General features: G+C 38.2%; 1 protein-coding gene across 6 annotated transcripts in view; it reads left to right on the top strand.

The window, feature by feature from the left end:
• The window catches only part of LOC134368928 (lysine-specific demethylase 6A-like), a 174,504-nt gene that overhangs the window by 36,928 nt on the left and 116,310 nt on the right, over positions 1-21,266 (top strand). For all 6 annotated transcript variants that reach the window (XM_063085172.1, XM_063085167.1, XM_063085168.1 and 3 more), the window contains exons 5-6: positions 16,314-16,372; positions 18,953-19,073. In XM_063085172.1, coding sequence (XP_062941242.1) covers positions 16,314-16,372; positions 18,953-19,073 — 180 coding nt within the window. The remainder of the gene's footprint in view (positions 1-16,313; positions 16,373-18,952; positions 19,074-21,266) is intronic.

Genomic DNA, 21,266 nt, shown 5'->3' on the forward strand with positions numbered 1-21,266 from the left:
ATGGTAGTCAAATATATGGTAGTGAAAATAGGATGGTTAACTTATTCATCATTGTAATACATAATTATCCTTTGTGTCCATTAACCAATTTCTAATTAACTTCTCATTAACCACTCCCACTCCCCTCCTTCCCCTTTCCACATCTAGTAACTATGGTTCTGTTCTGTACTTCTAAAAGTTCAATGGATTATTGTGATTGTCGTTTCTTTCTCTCTTTTTTTTTAATTGTTTATTTATTCAGCTCCCATTTATGAGTGAGGACATGCAGCATTTCTCTTTATGCACCTGGATTGTTTAACTTAACATAATTTTCTCCAAGCTCATCTATGTTGCTCTGAATGGCAGAATTTCATTTTTTTTTTTTTTTTATGGCTGAGTCACTCCATTATGTGTATATATACAGAGCACATTTTCCTATCCAGTTGTCCATTGATGGACATTTAGGTTGGTTCCATAGCCTGGCTATTCTAAATAGAGCTGTGATAAACATGGGAGTATAAGTATCCCTTCAACATGATAATTGTATTTCCATTCCTTTGGTTATATACCCAGCAGTGGGATTGCCTCATTTTATGGCAGTTCTTGTAGTTGTTTGAGAAACTTCCGTAACTGTTCTCCAAAATGGCTGTGCAGTTCCACCTTTCTCCACATCCTTGCTGGCAATTTTTTTTTTCCACAAATGTGAAAAAAACAAAAGCATCATTTTATTACTCCTCCTCATAGTAATGCTCTAAAATAGTGCTGTGTCACAGAAATACCATACAAGCTATATATGGGATTTAAAATTTTCTAGTTGACATATTTGAAAACTAAAAAGAAACAGGTGAAAATCATTTGGAAAGATAGCGTCTTCAACAATTAAATCTAAAATACATTTATTTGAAAATGTAGCTGATATTAAAAAACTATTAGTGAGATATTTTACATTTTTGGTTAAATCTTTGAAATTTGCTGTATTTTTCTTACTACTCTTTTACTCTTTTTTTTTTTTTTTTTTGGTAAATGAAATTTATTTTTTACAGTTGCAGAGATGGGGAAGTCCGAAGTCTAGGAAGCACATCTGGTGAGGGCCTTCTTCTGGGTGGGAATTCTCTTCAGTGTCCTATGGTGACCAGGGTGTCATATGGCGAAAATGGACTGAGGACAATCAATTATCTTATTATTTTCACAATGTGCAAGCCGCATTTTTGTGCCTAATAGCCACATGTGTCTACTTAATATCAAACAGAGCATTTTTAAGGCTTACTGTAGCATAATTCAATCAACTTTTATGTTGGTATGTTCATGAAAATGTAAGCTGAACTCTCAGTGCCTTTTTTTTCAACTTGGAATATTCTGGAAAAACTGAGAGTGAGGAATGGTGGTATTGCTTTCTCATCTCCATATTCTTCTGGTGTTTATACCTGTTCTTGGCAGGGCTGGAAAGTGTAAGGCTTGGTTGCCTTACTGGTCTTGAGAGTGCTGTAGGATGTTCTCTTATCTGGGCTTGTACAGCCAAGGGCCCTGATTACAGAACATAACATTGTAGGATTTTTTTAAGGCCTCTCTGTTGGAACCAGAGAAAATTTGGGCTTTGGTGATTTGATAACTTAATGAACCACATTTTCAACATTACTTTACTGGAGACACATTTTGTTTTTTTGTTTTGTTTTAGTTAGAAGCATTCTAAACAGACTGATGATAATCACATCTAACCCTAACCCTAACCCTAACTGGGAGTTTTGTTGGATACTTTGATAGAATGTACTAAGATCCTTTGCATGTTTAATTAATGAAGAGAAATACTTTTATAAATAATATATTTTCCAGAGAATTATTCTTAATCCTCACTGGAAAGAATGACATCAGATTTAGACCCATTTCCTTATTAGTCTTTTTATGTTATCTTTTTGCATACATCCATGTTTGTCTCTGAGATTGCTGTTGAGATTTTTTTTTTGGAAGACAGTACATTGACATTTTTTGGAAGACATTTGAATCATCTCTCAGTATCTATATGGTTTTGGTTCTAGGACTCACTGGGAATGTGAAAATCCACAGATGCTCAGGTTCTGCAGTTCCACCTGTGGAAATGGTGATAAAAAAAGTAGATTCTGCAGTCCCAATACTGTAGTTTTAGTCTGTGATTGGTTGAATTTGCAGATGTAGAACCAGCAGATACAGAGGGCCTAGTGTACTGTTAGGCATAGTTTCAGTATAACGTTGTCCGTACAACAAACGCTGGAACAACACAAATATGAACTGTATGGGTCTACTTATATGCATATGTTTTTCAGCCAACTGCAGATTGAAAATATAATATTTGGGATGCAGAATCTGCCTGTATAGAGGACTGACTTTTCCTGTATGTGGGTTCTCCAGGGCTAGCTTTTTAATGAGGATTTTTGACTGTAGGAGGTTGATACCACTAAGACCCTGCATTGTTAAAAGGTCATTTGACTTGTTACTGTCTTTCTTATTTTTGCATCTGAGTGGGTGTGAAATGGAATCTCATTGTGGTCTTCGTTTGCATTACTCTGAAGGATAAAGATGTTTGAGTATCTTTCTTTGTGCTGACTGGTGTTTTTGTATCTTCTTCTGAGCAATGTCTATTCAAATTGCATGTTTAAAATTGAGTTATATTTATTGTTCAGTTGTAAGAATTCTTTATATAGTACAGATAAAGATAACTATTAGACTTATGGTTTGCAAATCTTTTTCCATTGTGTGGGTCACTTTTTGATGGTGTCCTTTGAAACATGGATTTCTAATTTTGATGAAGTCCAGTTTATTTCTTTTGCTGTTGCTTGTGTTTTTGGTGACATATTTGGGAGACATTGCTTCACAAGGTCACAAAGATTACTACTTTATTTTCTTCTTAGAGTTTTATAATTTTGGTTCTTAAATTTAGGTCTGTGATTATATTAGTCTATTTCTATTGCTTATAACAAAGTACCTGGAACTTGGGTAATTTATAAGAATACAAAATATATTGCTTACTTTCAGAGGCTAGAAGTCCATAGTCCACGGAACAAATCTAGTGAAGGCTTTCTTTGGTGGTGACAAATGGTAGAGCAGAGAGAGAGGTGTGCTCTCCTTTTTAAAACCCTCAGGAGCATGCCCATGACCACCGTTATTAATCCATTCACTACAGCATGTTTCTACAATCTAATCACCTCTTTAAGGCCCCACCTTTTGATTTAGCATTGTGGGATTTCCCACCCTCAGCAGTTACAGTGGGGATTTAAGCTTCAATGAAGTTGAAGGAGCATCCAGTCTACAGAAGGTATCCTTTTTTTCCTTTTTTCTTTTTCTTTTTTGGCTTCTGGTCAGTACAGCCTTGACCTTGGTGTTATCTGTATCACATTTTTATTTTGCTTTTGGCGGATTGCCAGCTGTGATCCATTTTGAGTTAACTTTTGTGTATGATATGAGGTAGGGACTCAATTTCATTCTTTTGCATGTGGACATCTAATTGTCCCAGCATCATTTATTATATTTTGATTAGAGTACCTCATTAGTAAATTTTGAGCATGGTAAGGATGATTCCTTGAACTTGTTTTCTCTTATATAGATCTTTTCCTTGCAACTTTGCTGAAAGTATTTTTTGGTTCTAATAGTTTTTCTTAGGGTTCCTCAGGATTTTGTGTAAGATTTTATTACCTCAAAATTGAGATAAGTTTTATTTATATCATTCCAATCTGACTAGCTGACTCCTTCCCTCCTCCACCCACCCTCGTACTCCCCCTTTTGGCTAATATTCTCTGCTTAGAACTTCTACTACAATGTATAAGTTGTGTCTACAGCTATCCTTCCTTGTTTTATTTCTACTATTAGGAGAACCATTAATTATGATGTTAGTTGTGGGTTATTTACAGATGTCTTTGAGGAGGTTTACTTTTGCTTATAGTTGGATGAGTGTTTTCATCATTAAAAGACATTAGATTTTGTGAAATGCCTTTTCTTTGTTATGTTTCATGAAGGTACATTATTTAATTTGCTTGTGTTAATTTCTGAAACAAATGATGAGTGTTCATGTCCGTGATCCTTTTTATATGTTTCTGGATTCACTTAGCTGGTATTTTGTTGACAACTTTTGCATCTGTGTTTGTAGAGCTAGGGCTGGGTCTGGAGCTCACAGACCCCTCAAGACCATTGTCCAGACTGGCTCACAAACCCTTCACAGGCAGGTCTACAAGCTAGGTAACCGGAAAAAAGGTCCTTGGAGCCTTGCTTGAAGGAATAATAGTCTTTATTCAGCACATGCATGTCTAAGAGCTAGACAGTCCAAAGAGAAACTCAGAAACTCAACTGCTACTGGCAAAGTCCAAAGAAAAACTGAGCAGCTGCCAGCAAAGCAAATATGCTCAACTCTTAGATGTGAGCTCTGCCGGCCAGCAACTGCTTCACAAACTCAAGAACACACAAGAATAGCAACAAACTAAAAAGATACATGGATGCAATGTGCACTAACTTGACCTACACACAACTTGTTTACAAAGAATGTGCTGTACCACTCCCAACTGGGCCTGAGGTGAGGGGGCCTGACTAAACTATTCTATTTTCCTCACAATCAACCCTTTCAGGGTCCCTCGTCATACAATCTATGCAGTCAGAATCTTCCGCGATGTTCCTTTAACAAGGATAAATGACCCTTACATTCATATAAACTATTGTCTGTTCAATATGCCTTAAGGCTTGTAGTTCTGTCCTTTTAACTATTAGCCGCATATGTCCGATTGGTAGTCAACATTAGTGTGATTTTCCATGGGACTCCTATAGTCATACTGATGGGCAGTTCAATGCATATTCAGTAGGCTGACACATCAATCCCGTGACTCTGGTGTGGTGCCTGCAGCCAGAACACTCTGGGTGAAAAGACAGAAGGGTTATTGGTACCAGTTGGGGAAGTTCTCATCCGTCTGGTAAGATACATGCCAGTTTGCCATCCTGAGAAAGGATGATTGCAGGAATAGGTATTTTACCTGGTTTGGGGCCCCACAAGGCCATACAGACAGAAGACCAGTAACTCTCACGTTTTGGTAGTGGTCCTACAAGACCCACCTGCCACTGTGTCAGGGGCACTCTCACATGAGTTATCTGCACATCAGGAGCACTTGTCTGCTCATCAGGAGCACATCTGCCCATTGGGGAATTTTTTTCTCGGGTTTATGTGGCACCCAGTGAGTCATCAACCACCTGGTCTTGCAGTTGGCATGCTGCATTCTCCAATGTAGCCACCCAGCTCCATCAGATGCTAGAGCTCTCTCCAGCCATCCTACTTTAGCCAGTGCATCAGCTTCATCATTGCCAATTCAACATGAGGCCTCCGGTCCTCTCCTGCCCCCAAGGAACGTTTCATCTGCCTCCTCAGGAGCAACCAAAAAATCTTCTAAATCACTGAGTGCACCTTGTTACCTGTTTCTGTATGTTTGGTGAAATGCTGTTCAGGGTGCAAATTGCTGCCACAAGGCAAACAAGACTGCATTTGGCTGCTGGTCAGTTTTCTTGCTGTCAACCCCTGCAGCAGGCAAATCAAGCCACATCTGCTTATGGCTAGTCTTGCTTGGTCCCCTTGGGATAAAATCCCAAGTATTTCTTGGCGGTTGGGTCTTATCCAACTTTCAGATCCCTTTTGCTTGTCTTTTCTCCTCTACCTCACCCAAGCTGGCTATCAAGGTCATTACTTCATGTATAGGATGACCAATGTATGGGGCCAGTATGGCCATCAGTGACCCAAAGGACGTTGACGAGGCATTTTGCAGCACTATGTCTCTCATGCTGCCTGTAAAATTTTCATCGTCCAGGCCACAGGTGTTCAGTTTAAAAATGGACTGCTGCATCCCCAGCTCTGAAATGATTTGGATGAACTCAGCATATGTTTGCCATTTACTAACAATCTTGGGCAGTTCTCCAGAATTTGACCACATGGTTCAGACAGCTGCATTCACCCATTCCATTAAGGAGTGATTACCTGGCCCTTGTGCATATCTGCGGCTTTTCTGTAGCCGCTGCCTCAGGGACGGGTGCATGGTAATGGAGGCCAATTTTTACATCTCCTCACCAGAGCATATCACATTATCCACCGATAGGTCCCATTACCATAGCAGCCAAGCAGCCAGGGGTTACCCCTGTTTCTCCTGGAACTATCTCCCCAAGTCAACTAATTCAGCGTGGGTATACGGGACTTAAGTGGTAAATTGGGTAAACTCTGGATTACCCACTGGTTGTCCGCCTAGTCCTATAGGCTGCTCACATCTCACTTTCTGGTTCATGATAGGTCATGCCTGGAGACGTACAGTCTCCCCCAACTCACCACTGGGTTTGTTGTCCTCCCTGGTGTGAGAAGCAGGAGTGACTGGTTGCTGCATGTCATCCTCCAGGACATTTATCCGAGCTTCCAGCAACTCTGCTTTCTTCTTCAAATCTCCATCAGTGTGCAGTATAGTGAGAAGTAGCCAGGCTCCACTCAGCAGAAAAGTGACAACCGGGCACCACACACTCAAGGACAGCCACATTTCTTCCCCCTCCCAAGGGGTTCTCTGTTGTAGTGCCTGGTCTACTCTGCCTTGCAGTACAGTGAGCAGCAACCAGATCCCAGTCACCAGGAAAGTGGCCATAGGGCACAGCACATTCAAAAGTAGACACATTTCCTCCTTCTTCCAAGGGCTTTTGACTCCTGTACCTGCTCAAAATCCTGCTGACTATGCCAATTGTAGAGCTAGAACTGGGTCTGGAGCTAACACACTTCTCAAGCCTGTTGTCCAGACTCGGTCACAAACCCTTCGCATGCAGGTCTATGAGCTAGCTAACAGGCAAAAGTTCCTTTTAGTCTTGGTTGAAGGAATAATAGTCTTTATTTAGCACATACAGTCTAAAGAGAAACTCAGAAACTCAGCTGCTACTGGCCATGTCCAAAGAAAAACTGAGCTGCTGCCAGCAAGGCAAACATGCTCCTCTCTTAGACATGAGCTCTGCTGGCCAGCTGCTGCTTCACAAACTCAAGAATACACAAGAATAGCAACAAACTAAAAAGATGAATGGACACACATGTGCACTAACTCGACCCACACACAACTTATTTACAAAGAATGTGCTGCACCACCCCCAACTGGACCCGAGGTGAGGGGGTCTGACTATTCTCTTTTCCTCACAGTGTTCTTAAGCAACATTGACTGTATTTCTTTTCTAGAGAAGTCTTCTTTGGGTTTTGGTATAAAATAATAATACTTCATAAATTGAATCTCTCTTTTTTGGGGAAGAGTTTTTGAAGGAATGGTACTAATTCTTGTTTAAAGGTTTTGTATTCTTTATCCATGAAGCTGTGTGGGTTAGGATTTTCTTTGTGGGAAGGTAATTTAGTCTCTTAGTTATAGATTTATTTAGACAGTTTATTTTTTCTCAGTTTGTATCTTTCTTGAAATTTGTGCATTTTATCTAGGTTATTTGTTGGCATATAGTTGCTCATATTTACAATCCGTTTTATTTCTGTGATGACATTGGTAATCTCCCCTCTTCCCAAATTTTAGTTTTATTGATTTTACTCTACTTTCTATTCCCTATTCATTAATCTTTGTTTCTGTCTTAATTCTTTCTTCTGCTTGCGTTGGGTTTAGTTTGTTCTTTTTTTCTTTTCTTTTTTTAGTGTTTTAAGACGGTTTGTTAGGTTACTCATGATATACTTTTTCTTTTTTGATTCTGGTGTTTACAGTTGAAAGTTGTCCTCTGAGCATTTCTGTTGTTGCTTCCTATCAATTTTGAAAAGCTGTTTTTATTTTCATTCTTATCAAAGTGTTTTTTAATTTCCTCTTTGACCTATTGGAAATTTAGTACAATGCGTTTGGTTTTCACATATTTGTTAGTTACCTATATTTGATTAGAGAACTAGTTCTGTCCATTAGTGATAGTGGGATAATTCTTGGGAAGAGCACTAAGGGACTAATTCTTTTTTAAATGTTTGTTAGTATTTGTCAGTGAAATTATATGTATGTCTTTAATTCTTGTGAATTGTCTAGTTCACACTTTACAGTTTTATCAATTATCTTTGGAAGAGATGTAAGCAATAAGAGAAAAAACTTATATTTTGTATTTATGTGTTTCATTCTCTTTTTTTGTGTGTATTTCCACATTTCCATTTGGCACCATTTTCCTTCTGTGTGAAGAACATTCTTTAACATGTTTTAGACTTGTGCTGCTCTCTTGACAACTTTCCATGTCTAAAACTCCATTTCACCTTCATTTTTTATATGCATGTAAGAATCTGTATTTGAGTGGAAATAGAAACCTGTATTAAAGTCTTTTTTCTTCTGGTACTTTAAAGATGTTGCAAGTAACATTGTCTTTTGTTTGTTTTGGGGGGGTTACAGCTGGCAGAGTCATGTTGCATTGTTTTTGACTACAAATCAAATTATGTTTCTTTTTCATCTGTACGTAGATACCTCTTTTTCTCTGTACACTTATTTTATTTATTTATTTATTTGATGGCTGATGGTGCAGGGAACAAATACATCATTTTAAAAAAAATCACTTTTTTAAAAAAGCAATTTGATTATGAAGTGCCATGGTGAAGTTTTCTTTGTATTTTCTATGTGTGTCTTAGTTGGGCCAGTTTTGGGTCATTAATTCTTCGATTTTGTTTTTCTTTTTTCTACTCTAGTAATTCTGAATAACTGTTAGTCAACTTGAAGTTGTTCCATATCTCTTGATGGTCTTTTATCTCCCCTAATGACCAATATTGAGATAATTGAGATTTCCTATGTAATCATAAGTTATAAAACAGGTGATCTCATAATCTCTTGATGTACTTTCCTCTAGTAGTAGCATCCTATATATTTGTATTACAATATCACAACCAGAAAATAGGATTTGATACAATCCCATCAGCTTTATTCAGATTTCAATAATTTTATGTGTTCCTATATTTGTGTAACTTTATTGTATTCCGTTTAATTTCATCATATGTAGATTAATTTAGTCACTGTCTAAGCATAGTGAAGAAAGAAAACTTATATAACAAGGATTCTTATGTACTCTTTTGTAGACTTACTTACCAACTTGTTACCTTCCTCAACCCTTATCATGAAAACCACTAATCTGTATTCATCTCTAATTTTGCAATTTCAGTGTTATATAAGAGGACTCATTCATTTACATATTTGGGGGATTTTTTTAGATTTTTTTATTTTTATTTATTTATTTACATTCTGAGATATTGCAGAGAGGTGGAAGGGGAAAGTGGAGGTGAGGGTCGTTCGTGGCTGGCTCCTTCCACTGCTGTTGCCATTGGGTTAGGGGTGGACACATGGCTGAGGCTCACAGCTCAGGAACCTGGCTTCCAATGAGGTTAGTTTTTCAATGCAGCATAATGCCTTGGGATCTTTTCATTTTGTTGTATGTACAAATATATCATTGTTTAACAACTCATGTATCAAGTGACTTGTTTGGTTTCTAGTTTGGGCTATTGCAAAAAGGGCTGATGTGAAATTCATGTAAAGTTCTTCTTGTGAACACAAGTGTTCTTCGGGATAAATGTCAAAAGCGTATCTGGCTGGGTCTTATGGTTTTGTAAGAAGCTGTACACAAAAGCCCGCGCCTCCACCTCTCCAGCTTGGGAACCCAGGGTCCTTCTTTTTTTTTTTTTAAAAGATGACCGGTAAGGGGATCTTAACCCTTGACTTGGTGTTGTCAGCACCACGCTCAGCCAGTGAGCGAACGGCCATCCCTATATGGGATCCGAACCCGGGGCCTTGGTGTTATCAGCACTGCACTCTCCCGAGTGAGCCACGGGCCGGCCCCAACCCAGGGTCCTTCTTGCTGTGGCTTGGTGGTCATCATTGGCTGGTTTCACATGTTGGGAGTGGAAGGGCTTGGCCAAGACCATCATCCCCACCCTTGGGACTGGTTGCAGGTGGTGGTGGTGGGGCATTGTGGAGGCCTATGGCCCTCTCCACTTTCTGGCCCTCTCCACTTTCTGGCTTGGTAGCCCAGGGGACTTACAGTTCTTCTAGGTGTTATAGGTGTTCATTGGTGAAATGACACCTTTACTACTTATGAAACTTTTATGAAACTCCTATATGAAACTTTGTCTCTGGTTGAGGGTACTTTGTTTTTTCTTTCATTTCTGTGTTGGATTATTTGCTGTTCCCACCACTTAAACTCTGCACTGGAACAAATTTGTTGTCCTTTGTTTACTTCTAAAATGGGGGAACTTCCTGTGGGGACCAGTAAATGAACTCTGAGGTTTAGCTAAATTGCTGTTTTGCTGCTTATTCCCTAGGGAAGGCTTTTTGTGCAGCTAAGGTTTTAATGGTGACTTTATAGGTACTTCCAGCTCTCGAGAGATCCAGTGCTCCTTGGTTGTGTAGAAACTCTGTTCTGGGCCTGAGCTGAGTACTTTCATCAAACTGCACCCCATGCAATTCTGTATTCCTGACCAGTCTCCTCTGAGTGGTCTTTTGCTGATTGCGGTGCAGATCAGCTGCCCTTGCTGTGCCCCAGTGTTCTCCCAGTGGGCCCATCTCCCACCCTGCCCGGGCTCCAAACACTTCCCATGAGATGCCATGTGCTGGTCCCTTGGGATGACTCACCGGCTTCTGAGTGGCTCCTTTTTTCAGTTGTGGCTCCTCATTCCTATGTGTGTCCATGGAAAGCCCATTAGTGGTCTTGATGGCCTGGGGACCACCATGTCCCTCTTCTTCCCTGCCGCCTCCAAGCAACTTCATCTGAAGGGCACAGCTGCAGCATTTGCTTGCTTCTGCTCCGTGCACTCAGCAGCTCCAGCCTGGATGGGGCTGGGTCTTGAAGCAGTCAGAGAGGTTTTTTCTTTCTCTCATCGTGGCTTCTCCTACCTTTATGATCTCTTCTCCTCTTCGCCTGGGCTCTATTGGCCCGGGCTTGGCTTTTGTTGCTTTTTTATAGTTGTAAATTGGTTGATTTGTGGGAGACAGTGATGCTGGGGACCATCTATTCTGCCTTCTTAACCGGAAGTCACCAGTGCAAGAGCTTAAACATCCTGGTCTACATCTCTGTGGGGCTCCCTGCGGTGGGCTGGTGAGGGCCCTGCAGCTGCAGCGGTAACTGTGGCGTGGCTGGCTTGGCTGTGTGTGGCTCGGCGGCCCTGCTCTGGTGGCACTGGTTGGGCAGGCCAAAAGTATTAACTTGATAAGATTCAGTTTTTTCATGAATCGTGCTGTTAGCTTTGATGTCTGGAATAATTTTCTTTCTCAAGAAAGAAAAGTTTTTGTTTATTCATGTGTTCAGTGGGCTTTAATGACACCATCTTTGTAGTTTGTTAAGGTGGAAGTTTAACACTCTTTTACATCCCACTTACACCTTTCCGGTTAAAGGTGGGCACTAATTAACACTGGCTTGATGAATATGAGAGGATGTGTGAGGTCAGTTCTCTGCTGGGTCTGCTGCTACAAAGAAAGACTGGGGTGTTTGGGGTGTCAACTGTGCTCTCCATTATTCTGCTTGGATGGTGATAAGAGTATGTGGAGATGAAATTTCCTTCTGGGATTTGCTAACGGGGTAAAGGGTTGGGGTTGCAAAGTTCTGAATAACACTGCATTGCCTTTTTTCTTTTTTGCCACATAGGAATGGAGGCTTAGCTCTCCACAGGGTCCTGATTACAGCATCCTGGAGGGTGAAATGGAACATTGCTTACTTCCACTAGGTAGAGATAAAAAATCTGCTCCTGTTGGACTGAGCAGGGCTGAAGCCATGTTGGGACCTAAAGCTGCCTTGGCTGCAGAGATGGGGAGGATTTTTAAAAGGACAGTTTTCTTCTCTCCACTCTTTCTTCCCATCCTGAGTTTCTCATCTCACTTGCTTAGTAGGAAAACAAGGCTGAGAAACTAATTAGTACTTTGCAAAGCTAACAGTTCTTTGAGACTTGTAGAGTTTTGAGAAATGATCAAGGCCAAATGACTAAAGCTGACCTTGGGTACCAGCCAAGTACATCTGCACAAATCAAAATCTTGCAGGGTCCTGAGATAACAGTGAGGACGAGAACAGAAACCAGATAAGGCCTTGGCAAGACCTCGTATCTGACCCATAGAAACGGACTCCTTGTAACTCACATCTCCTGCTCTCCTGCTTTTCACCTCCCACATTCCATTCTCTCAAGCCTTCCTTTAAAAACCTCTCAGTAAATCTAAATCTTTGAGATGGGAGAGCCTACCATCTCCTTCAACTGAATACATGTGCTTTTCTAACACCAACCCTTTGACTTCTGAGTTTTTTCTTCCTTTTTCAAAGAGGCGGGAAACCTGACCTGAGTCCGGTAACACTCCCATTTCATCACTATCCAGTAATGGAAATTGTAGCAGTGCCTGGGTCCTAATGAGGGGATAGATGGAAGATCATTTTTCTGTTAAAAAATACTCTGTTTGCTGAAAATTCCCTGCAGTGAAATCTGTGTGCCACCATCAGCTTCCACTATGTGGAGTATGAAAGATTAACTCTCCACTCTGCTGACATTCCAGAGAAATGAGAATGCCAGCTCAGCTGCCTTTGCCAGCAAGGAATGGAAGGCAAACTTTTTGCTTATTCTGTTGACATTACCTAGCTGCCTGCTTCTTAATGGTGGTTGGGATGGACTATCAGCTCTCTGCTTAACTCCATCCTCATCTTGCTGTGTGTGGTGAGCCAGCGGGGGGTGGGGGCTAGTGTTGTGTGTTTTTCCCATAGGTGTGTTGCTAGAGTAATGTGGATAAATTTTCAGTTATATACTACTCTTTTCATGGTCGTCTGGCTAGCTAGGGATAACAGACTTTTCTTTTGGTGGCCTGGCTTGGAGCATTCTACAGCGCCCTGTCTGGAATATATGGAAGGCGATAAGAAAAGTCAGGGAACTCACCATGTTATCATTCCTGGAGTGCGATTGTCCATAGACACTTCTGCTTCTGGTTTTGCTTTAAGAATTTTCAGATGCATTATGAATAGTTCTCAGTTCTAGTACTAATTATTCCCATCCACTTAGGTGAGATCTTGAATTCACTGCTATTTGGGTTACAGATTTTTCCAGTTGAGTGGATGACAATATTCATGGATCTTGTTTGCTTTATAACTGCCATGGGTCTTGTTTTTGTGGGCACTGATCTGGCGTGATCTTTCCAGAAGACTCTCTCTCTGGTGTTAGTAGTTTCCTTAACAATTGTTCAAACCTCTGCAGATCTCTGGAGTTCTCTGTATAGTTCTTTCTAGTTTTCTGTCTTAAGATCTCCAGCTGGACTGGTCTCCTTGGACTCTCACTCTGATTTTTCACATTTGCAGTCCCTAGGGCCCCCCTTAATTCTCTTTTGTGTCATGACTTGAAAATGCTGAAGGCAGTCACGGGTAGGTTAATCACAGAGCATACCTCACTTGTTTCTATCTTTCAGGTATTACCATTCTTTTTTCTTTAATTTTATTTAAAATATGACTGGTAAGGGGATCTTAACCCTTGACTTGGTGTTGTCAGCACCACGCTCTACCAAGTGAGCTCACCGGCCATCCCTATATAGGGATCTGGACCCATGGCCTTGGTGTTATCAGCACTGCACTCTCCCTAGTGAGCCATGGGCCAGCCCTAGTGATTACCATTCTTGTTCATTGATATCCACTGTCCAATATTTATTTCATGATTTCATCTTTAATTTTCACTCCTTTTCTTTTAGTCCTTTAGGGTAAATTAAGAAGTCTCTTGGGGCTTTTTAACATCCTTATTTGTGAAACTTTCTCTTTATTAGGTCTGAAATTCTTTCCTAAGCTAGTGAAGTTAGTTAGAATTTTATGTGTTTATTTTACTGTATTTATTTTCACACTGCCTTCTACTTAATGTCTAACGATAACTGGCTTCTATTTATGATAGTTAAAGTTTTCTGTAAAATAAAATTTAAGAACATATTCAGTAAATTATGATACATCTGATTATGTATATTCCAGAATGTGTTAGAGAGTTGTACTTCAACAAGTTTGGAAGATGGTATTAGGAAGAGACAGAAAATGTTTTAAGCATATAACATTTTAGTAAGCAAAGATCTAATTTAAATAATTTATATTTTAAACCAAATGAACTGTGTAATGACTTTCATTTTTTGTGGGCATGCACATTTCCTGTTTATGAATTGATAATCTGTCAGCAGTTGAAATAATGACATTTATTGAACCACCATTATTCCTTAAGTAGAATAATTAAGAGTATTTTTATTTTTAAAAAGTTTATAGTGGACACAGTTGGTACCTTTACGGTATCCCTTTGATATTCTCCAGTTCTGGGTTTTGTAAACTTTGACTACCTGAGAGCTATCTTTGGTAGGCAAGAACTACAGGTTAATTGACATCTACTACTCTTTCTCCTGTTTCCCTGTCCTCCAGCCAATGACTGCCATCATTTGGGAGCTGAATGCTTTAGCTTGCCCTTTCTCTTTGTGTTCTGCATTGTCACACAAAGTTCCCCATAGGATTGAGTACTCTCTGTGTATATCAGTAATTAATCTTGGTAATACACTCTTTTTGAGCTTTCTTCCCTTTACTGTCTAATCACTTGCCAGATAAACTACTTCTACCTACATCTTTATCGAGGACTTCTGGGATAATCCAAGCCAAGATAGTAAGGCAAGAAGCATTTTATATCAGTTTAAATTGTAGAGGTTTTAGAATATAATTTTTAAAAATAGAAATGAATATTAAAGCTTGAAAAACATAGGTGTATGTTTGTGTGCATTTGTATTAAGGTATTTCAAAAGTTAACGGAAAAATGGAATTAAAAGATAATGTGAATTTCTCCATGAACTTTTTGAAGACCCCTTTTATGCACACTCAGTATACATCATGGTAGGAACTAAATAAAAAGTTTGCTATTAATACACAAAATGAATGGCTTGCTACTGTTTGGAATTGTGGTATTTGGTCTTGAGGTCTCTCTCTGGAGAGTGGCTATGAATTCCAGTCCTGCCATGACAGGGTTTTAGGGGAGTTTATTGTGGGTATTTGTGCTTTTCACAGGATACTTCTTTATCCTGGCAGATGGCCAATGCCTAAGCATTTGACTCATGACCAGATGTTCCTGTCACAGGAAACTTGTTTATATTGGCAGATGCCCTTTTGACTCCTGTCTAAACTGTGTCCAGTTAATTTCTACCAAGATAGCCATTTTCTCTCTAGGAAATATCTAAATGGGAGAAAAGTTAGGTTTGAATGTGTGGGTCAGGTGACACAGGAGGCAGCACAACAAAACACATGAAATAACAGAAATAATGTTATTACTTACAGACTTCAGAGAGAAGAAGGAAGCATGATTTCTAGGGCCAGTGGGAAGTGGGGAGCCATGAGAACACATGAACTCAAGTGGATGGGGAGTGAGAATGAGAGAGGGACCTGAAGGCCAAAGCCTTTGTTGGGTTCCAGGGCATTATCCAAGCAGGTTTCCTGTGGGTAGAACTAATTGTTGGGTTTAGAACAAAGAGAAGTTCCAGAAGGTCATGCTGTGACTGAGAGGCAGTCACTATGCATATCTGCATAGCCCATGTGGGGTGTGGGGGTGAGTGGGGCCAGTCTTGTAGGTCATATCTAGCTTTCCCATAGGCAGGTGGTCATCAGGAGATGTACTCAATAAGGCAGATATATTGATTGACCACAATGAGGAACTGAAGGAGGCAGAGAATGGAAACTGTGTGAAGGATGACTAAGTCATGTTTCTGATGTGAGAATTTCGACTTATACTCAGTAGTTGTTAAGATAATGTAAAATTATAATGATTTACTACAGCAATCCTGTATGTGGACATCTCCCTGTTTTATACTGTAAAAAGAATTAAGGATGTTTTAAAACCTAAAATTTTACTGGCTAGATAACTTCTGGGGGGACTAAAAATGTGTTTTTAATGCTAACATTAGGGGTCAACCTTTGCATTTCTTTTTAATTCTAACTTCTTTTCTTGTAACATTGGACATAAAATTGATGCCAGTTTAAAAAGTAGAGAGAAACAGAGAGAAAGTAGGGAGAGGATAGAGGCGCATAATGCTCAGATTTTCTTATCCTTGTGTATTTCTATCAGATTTGCTCCAGAGGGTTCTTCTGACAGATTTTTGATTTCAGGCAGGGCTTGATTAAAAATAAATCAAAATATTTCTCCAAGTTGCTTGGCTTCTGTGTTACCTGTTTGACCCATTGTTTCTTTTAATTTTGTAATATATGATAGAATTTTCAGAACTTAAAACATCTTGTGTACTTTATTTCTTATTAATGTGTGCAATACGTATAAAAACTTTTACTAAAAGTTCTTTTGTCTTTTCTTTCTTTCTTTTTTTTTTTTTTTTTAAAACAAACAAACAAAAAAAACAACCCTACAGAATGCTGCCTTTTTATATGGTCTTGGTTTGGTTTACTTCTACTACAATGCATTTCATTGGTAAGTTGGTTTATACCAGGTGTTTCCAGTAGTATAATTTTTATCTTTCTGTGCTTCTAATCATGTTTAACCCCTTTTCCACTGTGCAACATACCTGTTAATACAGTTATACTGGCCAGTAACTAGTAACTTGATTTTAGGCTCTTAACTTTTCACTAATGGCCTGTAATTAGTAATCTAATTATAAACTCTCAACTTTTTACAAATTGTCTGAAATTATTAACCTGATTATAAACTTTCAGTTTTCTACTAATAGGAATAATAATAATACATTCTTTAGCTTTGAGGATTAACTGTGATAGTAATATAAGAGAAGTAGTAAACTCTAAAGTATAGGAAACTTTTTTGGCCCTGCTTTTGGTTTTTTCCCCCTTCAAGTTGTCTGAGAGTCCAAAGGAAGATGAATTAGTAAGTACATGGTCAAGATTTGCAACCATGTTGTGTGGGTTACCCTGAATCTTTATTTCAGAGTTCTAAAATATGCATTGACAGCTATTTGATAGGGTTTCTCCAAGGTGAATATTTAACTTTAACTTGGATACCTTTTCCTACTATTTATTTTTTCTCTTCTGCCTTTGTGCCATTTAATTACAAGTCTGGAAGTACTGAATTGTTTGTTAGATAACCTGTTGACAATAGATTCTCATAACAATTCTCTGCCTCAAGAATTACTCATTGCCTTAAGATATCTTAAACTTAAGTCACCTACCTTCTTGTGTAATGAATCATATTTAAAACCAAGAATAAGTTGGCAGCAGTTTGAGGTCTCTGTCAGCTTCTTAGAGATTCTATTTGGAGAATTCACAATTCTGAACCTTTAGAACTAGAAAAGGTTTTAGAGAGATCACTTAGTTTAATCCCTTAATTTTATTAGTGTAGAAAATAGGATGTAATTTTCAGTCTGTGTTATTTAACCATGTACGTAGTGGTGCAAACGGCCCCTTGTTCAGGTCCCCTGTCTAAGAACTTAAAGCGTGATTCCTACTGAAAGAAAAAAATATCATGTTTTGTACATGACCATCAGTGGCATTGGAATCATAAGACCTTTCTGATCACTTATAGTTGGGAAGAGCACAGAAGGTTGCAGACTTCAGTGATAGGACTAATAAAGATTTTAGGGAGATAAATGTGGAAGTAAGACTATACTAAATGGAGTAATTGGTTGTACTTTGCCCTGTGTAATGATGGAAAGATGGTTGTTTTTAGTCAGTATTTGTAATTATTCCACTGGGCATATAGATAATATCATTTTAGCTAGCCAGAACTAATTTAGGTGAAATCCAATATAAGACCAGAGAGAAAGAAGACTAAAGCTATGAATATTCAGTTGTACCTCGTGTTGGTCAATTTTCACATAGTTATGATAACTCATGATCTCTCAGGATTGAAGATAAGAATATAAGATCAGTAGAGACATAAAGCTAGCATAGATTCAAAATATTAATTTCTTTAACATGTAACTGTGCTTAGATGGCAAAAGTTGTAAAAGATGAGTGTATCTTTCGATATGTCATCTTTAAATTATGCTTATACGTTTCCCAGAAACCTTATATTTTAAATGCTTAATTTAGCAGTAAAATATGTAATCACATACTTTTAGAAGTAAGAAATGAACTATCAAAATAATTTACTAAAGATGTGCAGTATTGCTTTGTCTTATTTAGTGGTGTGTCTGGTATCTACGTCTTTTTGTACTGTGTAGTAAGTTGACATTTGTTTTGGAAACTTTTAAGATTCTAAACTTTCACCTTTAAGGAGTTTGGAGAATAATTTAGAATCAGAATAGACTTTTTCTCTTTTTGTCTCTCTGGTAATGTTTGTTTTTGAGAAGATAATGATTTACATTTCTAATAATAAAAGATACTCAAAATACATTTAGTAAAAGGTGATTCTCCTTTTGATTTTCTCCATTGGTAATTAAGATCTTTTAAAAAGATAAAATTTAAGGCAGTATAGAATTAGGACAAAGGTAGAATGTTAGATCATTGAAGATTGAATCACATTGGAGAACCCTTAAGCAGTCTCACGGAAACATGGGTTCTTGATTGATGACACAGGTGTCACTATATTGCTGTAAGAGTAAGAATGGAAATATAGGAAACCCATTTGGAGGAAAAAAACCTGACTCCTTTCTGTATCACACCTATTTCTAATAATCTCCAGGTGGATGATAAACAAAAATGTGTAAGGCAGAATAAAGCTTATAAAAGTAGATTTGTGTGGAGCAGAATAGAACCAGGGTTAACACCCTCACCTTCTCACCTTTTCAAAAACTTTTCTACTGCTTCTCTTTCTGAAATGTTTAAGGAGAAATTTGAATGAGTTATTTACTTTGCAATTTTTATTGAACATTTAAATATTGTAGAATTATTGACAAAATTGAGAAAAATTTATTCTGAGCTTCCCTTCCCCTTTCTAATCTGTTTTATAATTCATTTATGTCATTTTAATAAAATTGGTATTTCAGCTAAAATCGGGTAAAATTGGTATTTCGACTAAAATTGGGTATTTGTACTACCAAGCAAAATACATATATGTATTTAAAAATTACAACTTCTTATGTCTGTTTTTTTTTTTCAGGGCAATTAAAGCATTTCAAGATGTGCTTTATGTTGACCCTAGCTTTTGTCGAGCCAAGGAAATTCATTTACGACTTGGACTTATGTTTAAAGTGAACACAGATTATGAATCTAGTTTAAAGGTACGTGGCTAGGGTTTTTCTGAGATACAGTATTGTGTATGCATGTTGTGTGTGTGTGCACACACTGTTACATGTTATTCAGAAATGTTGAGATTTATGTTAGCGCTATAAAAATTTTGGAAAATTTGGGATATAAACTAAAAGGTAAGAAAGGTAGGGGTTGGGTTTCTGTGTACAAAATAGATACTAAGATTTACAAGGTAACTTTTCAGTGCAGTAAGATTTCTTTATTTTTAATTTTGAAAACATTTGAGATAAGAAGGGAAGTGAAGGTTTTTGTAAGTGTTACTTTCCTGGAAGTGACTGCCACCATAGAGAAGAGAACAGTTAGTGATGCTATACTATTGACCTAATCATTCACTATTGTTTTGTATGGGTTTCAGAAATCTGTCCACTTCTAATAGAATATGTGTCATAGCAAAATTGTATAATAGAATATTCTTTGTAAGGCTTTTGGACTGCCAGTTGGTGAGTATAAAAACATTAGGGAAAATAGTACATTATTGTTTAAATACCTTAATTCTAATGGAAATTTGATTTTTCAAAAATATTTGTGGTTTCTTGGTTTGTGCCATCATTTTATGTTTTCCAAGGCTTTGAATGGAAATAAAGCTTCCCAGTAAGATAACAGCATTGCTTTTTGAAGGAATTAAAGCTTCTGGAGAAAAGCATAAAGTTTTATGAGTTTACGACTATAAAGAATGTTTACTCTTTTCAGATCTTTTGTAGATTTTCTTCATATTAAAGGTGGAGGGTGCGTGTGTGATTTAACAGTAGGATTTACTTTGTTCTCACTAAGATGAAATTGCTAAATAAATGCTTTTTAAGAACTGTCCTTGGGGATTCCCCAGACCACCCTTAAGCTTAATGATTTCTTAGAAGGACTCAAAGATCTCAGATAACAGTTATACTTGTGGTTACAGTTTATTACACTGAGAGAATACAGATTAAAATTATCAAAGGACAAAGGCACATGGGGGAGAGTCCAGGAGAGAGCAGGTGCAAGATTCACCGTGTGTGTCCAATTGCAAATGTGTGAGCAGCACTTGATTCTCCCTGCAACAATGTGTGACAACAGGAATGAAATATTGCCCACCAGGGGAGCTAATTGTGCGTAATTTCCAACGTTTTTATTGTGGTTTGTTCATAGAGACACCAAGCACCCACTGCCTAGCTCTCCTTAGTTACTTAATCTCCAGCCCTTACAGAGTGAAGTCTGATACTATGTGGCCTCAGGCCCCCACCATAAATCACGGTGTTGTAACTGACCCAGGGCCCCACTTAAACAGGCACTCTTTTGCAGGATATTACAGCTATCTACCAAGAACCAGTCAAGGGTCCGACCTTTCATGTGCAGGATCTGGCAAACCAAGGTTCCTGAGTTTTAATCCCTTACTGCATGCTTTACTTATACAGTCCCTAATTGTTATAGATATTAAAGTATAAAATCACACAAACTGCCTCTGCCTTTTTATGAGTTTTTAAAGAGATTGATAGTGGTGGCACATAGGTAGTCAATCAAAAACATTAAATCATTGCAAATAGACTGTGAAGAGTTTAGATCACTCAGATATCAGTGACAAGTGCAGCTGAGGAGGTTAAGTGCAATTGGTGTGGAGAGTGGGACAGAATTTCCACTTTCCTCAGATGAACGGTAGTATTTATCAATTTGTATTCTATGGAATATCAGTGGATTTGTTATGGAAGATAAGTACAGTTATGCCACCTTGTAGTTTTTCCTCTTGGACTTTCAGTGTATGTAATAGCCTATCAAAGGCTCTGTCTAACATGTCTTACAGTGAAAAACAAATACATCATAATATTCTAATAATATATTTGTTAGACCACAGCAGTATTTTATGATTGTGTTCTCTGGAAATACATACAAGGGAAAAAAAAATAAGAGCAGACATTTCCCCCCCATAAATACAGAATGTATGTATAAAAACCTGTAGAGAAAAGATTTATCTGAATATTAATTCAGTGTATTTTAAAGAATTCTGTGGATGCAGAGCTCCCGTTTTAATGAGGTGGCAAATTTAAGATCTTTTTTAATATGCAGAGGAGTGTTCGATAATGTTCATAGGTGCCTTGAAAGTTTCTGTTTACTTGTGTGTAACAGAAACATTCCTGCATGCACTTTAGTTTGCTTAGGTATAAAGGGTAACAGTACTTCAGGTGATATTGATTTTA

The sequence above is a fragment of the Cynocephalus volans genome, chromosome Y, assembly GCF_027409185.1.
Source record: "Cynocephalus volans isolate mCynVol1 chromosome Y, mCynVol1.pri, whole genome shotgun sequence".
NCBI classification, from domain to species: Eukaryota; Metazoa; Chordata; class Mammalia; order Dermoptera; family Cynocephalidae; genus Cynocephalus; species Cynocephalus volans.